At 55.8% G+C, this 3,611-nt stretch overlaps 1 protein-coding gene across 1 annotated transcript in view; it reads right to left on the bottom strand.

Moving 5' to 3' along the window:
* Positions 1 to 2,976: 2,976 nt before the first annotated feature.
* The window catches only part of OPTC (opticin), a 19,067-nt gene continuing 18,432 nt past the window's right edge, over positions 2,977 to 3,611 (bottom strand). Inside the window, exon 8 of the mRNA XM_019513768.1 lies at positions 2,977 to 3,348. Coding sequence (XP_019369313.1) covers positions 3,178 to 3,348 — 171 coding nt within the window. The 3' untranslated portion in view covers positions 2,977 to 3,177. The remainder of the gene's footprint in view (positions 3,349 to 3,611) is intronic.

Below are 3,611 nucleotides of genomic sequence, written 5' to 3'. Positions count from 1 at the left end.
GTGATGCTTACTGCACATTAACCTAATAACACTGCTCAGTAAGCTATTAGCACAGTTTTTAACCGCCATGCTGCTGCACAGTGTTATTAGACTAATGCGCGGTAAGTGTCTCATGTAGACACGCCCTGTGTATTGTGTCCGTGTGGTTTCAGTGGTCATGTCCAGGCTCTACCACCAGCCTGACTCAAAGCCAACATAAGACCAAGGACCCAGGGGTCTCTGGGCAAGCAGCAGGAGCTGGGAGTCTAGGGGAAGCCCAAGGCTTGCTTGAACCATGTACTGAGTGGGTAGGAGGTGAGCAAGAACCCAAGAGATGCCAGGTCTCATCCTGAAGGAGATGCTGAGCTGGGGCAGCAGCCAGCCTGAATCCACATGGGGGCTGGCATGTCTCAGGCCCCCCCAGAAGGGGAGGCTCTGCATAGCTGCACCCTGGGTTTTACCCCCAAGGTGCCTGGGGGTTTCCAGAAAGGAGTAGGGGAATCTGACTCCCTAGGAAGAATGCAGGGATATGGCCAGACCTTCCCTCTCAGTTGGGTGGGAGTCTCTCTAACCAGAGGGACAGGAGGGGCACAGAGCCTGCGCCCCCCAGCTGGGCAACCCAGGAATGGCTCAGGCCCCCTCCACACTCATTACAGCTCCTGCTTGTTGCAGCTGCAGGGAGTAGGTCTGTGCCTCAAGGACCATTCAAGGGAGAGGTCTTACTGCACGAAAGCTCAGGTGCGACAGGCAAAATCCTTGCCCCAGACAGCACTGCGGGGGGCCGAGTCCCCAGGGATCAGGGTGCCCCCGAGACAGAAGAGAAAAGCCCAAGTACAGCCATCTTGCCATGAGAAAATGCAAGCAGCCTGCAGACCCTTAGGGCCATCTCCCCGCTCCCCTCCGCAAGCCTATGCCTTATTGCCCTCTGCTGTCTGCAAACACACCCTACCCTCGGACCAGCGCGGCACCCTACCCAGGCACCAGAGCGAAGGCGCTGCTGAGGCTGGAGAGCATCCCCCCTGCACTGGAGCAGGGCAGAGGCACGGCTCCCTGCCCCACTTTCCCACTGGTAGCTCGATGGAGGGGATGAGAGTGCAGCCCCCAGGGGCTGAGCCGCTCTTGGGGCAGCTGGGCTGGATCCTGAGCAGGAAACCACCGGCTCATGAAGGAAGGCCACCAGCCCAGGGCCCAAGCACCCACCTGATAGACCACTTTGGTCCCTAGAGGCTGCACCAACAGGGAACCTGAGCCATCTGCTTCCTTTTGCTCACGTGTTCAGAGGACAAGGCCCTGCTCCTTTGGTGCAGACAAAAGCTAGCTGTCTGCAGCAGGGAGCCTGATGCCACTCTCCTGTACCGTGAGCCCAGCCCTGGGCCGTGCTCAGCAGGGGCAGGCTGGCAGCTGCTTGGAAAAGTTTCCCACCAACAGAGCTGCTCCAAGCAGCTGTTTGCCCCCCTCCAACCTCTTCTCCCCCCGCAGTCCCCATTCCCAACATCCCTCCCTGGCCACACGCTCCATCTGAGTGGCAGAGTTTCCCAGCAACCGGCACACCGGGACTTGTGCTCAGTGCTATTAACCGAGGGCCAGGCACACGGACAGCTGCTCACGAATCTCATTTATTTAGACAATCCTTTCAAGTGATAAAACAACAGCAGACGGGAGATAAGCAGCAGAGATTAAGCCGGGTCGGGTTGGGAAGGTTTGTTCGATTTTGCCCTCTAGTGGGATGAAAGCGAAGGGCGGAGGATGGCAGCGAGGCGAAGTTGGAGGATTCCATCTTGCCGAATCCGAGCTGATCTGGCAACTGTTTTCACCCCGATAAAAGCAGACGCCAGACCCTCAAAGACGGCACTGGTTTGGTGATGGCGATGGATCTCAAAGGCGACAGGTAAGGAGGGAGGTAGAAGACTATGAAGCAGGTTTTCAAAGGATTGCAAGAGCAGCATTAGCAAGCCCGAGCATCTTAAGAGAATGAGAGAGACAGCAACTGTCCCTTCAAATTACTTCTTCAAATTCCCCTCGTCACCTAAATCCCTGTGGTGTTAAAGCAAAAGAGCCTTAGTTTGGGTCCAGCATCATAAGGACCGAGGGGGATTTACGCTGCCATTCAGCTCCGGTGTTACATACCTGTCACTTCAAGGCAGAAATTAGGATCACTGCACAGGCATCAGATAAGTGTGCATCTGATAAGAGGCAATCTAAGAAGCCGCTGCAGACCCATGCATCAAACTCAGGTACTTTTGTCTGTGCCTCAGGAAACAGCACATTGCCTGCTCTAGACACGCCAACAGGGAAGGTTGCAGTAATGGGGGCTAATGTATTTCTGCAGTGAGGCCCTATGGGAAAAGCAAGACCTTCCTGGGAGATTCTGACTCATTCTCTTGCCTCCGCGGACCAGGAGGATGTGGGCTGAGCTGGGGGATTTCAGTTCAGTGTTTTGGATTCCCCATGAGTGTCTCATCCCTCATGGCAGGCATGTTTATGGCATGTGTATAAAGATACGGATGATGAAGCAGCTATATTTAAAATACTGCACAACTGGCCAGCTCTCTTCAGCTTTCAAAGGTTAGTGATGACACCACATATTTAAATACATTGGAATTAAAGGAAGGCCTAAGGCAGAACCAGACCCGAGCTTTGCTCCTTGCTCCCCTCTCTAGCTGCAGGCCTCCCCCATGTGCGTGGCTCAGCTGAACATGGCTTTGAGAAGACTCTGGCAACACCAGAGGCCTCAAGTCGTTGCTAGGATCACGTGGAGAGACTGACATCCATTTGATCCAGGGCTGGATTAGCAGAGTTGGGTGCGGGAGGATGCTGGTGGTGACTGCGGCGCATGGGCACGGGTGGATGTGGCAGGGGGAAGTGGGGTCCTTGGGTCAAGAACCGAGACTGCTCCTGCCTCCTTGAACGTCCCCTCCAACTCCCCCAGGCCAGCTTAGCCCCGGTTTGAAGCAGCGTCCTTAGCCCAGACTAGACTTTAAACTGCATTAGCTGCTGCATACTTAACGTCCCGCCTGAGTGCCAGCCCACACCAGGGGACTAAGGGGAGAGGAAGAGAAGGGAAATGGTGAGTGAGCTAACGGGGCAGCCTGGCAGTGGTGCCTGTGGGGTGGAGCTGTTATCCGGAGGGGCCAGGCCAGCCTGCTCAGGGGTTCCTCGAGCTGAGGGCAAGTGGGTCTACTGAGCTGCTAAATGGGCTCAGTAGAAGCGGCCCGTGGGGAGGCGCGGCAGGCAGAAGTAAGCACTGGGAAAGAGGCTCAGGTTGATGGGGTTGCCGTCCAAACGGATGTCCTCCAGCGCCCGGCGGATGTGGGTGAGGTCCTGGCTGTCACAGAATGTGTCCTGGTGCATGGTCTGGATGTTGTTATTCTAGCCAGAAAGACAGAGCACATCTGAGTGTGTGTGTGTGTGTGTGTGGGGGGGGATGTTTATGCATTAATTGACCCAGGCCAGGAAGAGGTGGTTAGGTTTGGGCTTCTACTAGCTTTGAGCTCATGGGGGCTTGTGGATGCACCCTTTATCCATGGAGCTCCCATGCCAGCAGGACAGTGGGTCCTTTAGCACTGAGGTCTCACTGGATTAGCAAGGGTGGAGCACAGGTCAGGGCAAGAGAACCTGGCAGAGGCAGGTGT

This window comes from Gavialis gangeticus, unplaced genomic scaffold (genome assembly GCF_001723915.1).
Source record: "Gavialis gangeticus isolate Ggan-Ray unplaced genomic scaffold, GavGan_comp1, whole genome shotgun sequence".
In the NCBI taxonomy this organism is placed as follows: domain Eukaryota; kingdom Metazoa; phylum Chordata; order Crocodylia; family Gavialidae; genus Gavialis; species Gavialis gangeticus.
Note: the sequence above shows the minus strand (reverse complement) of the source record. Positions and strands in the feature narration are given on the sequence as shown.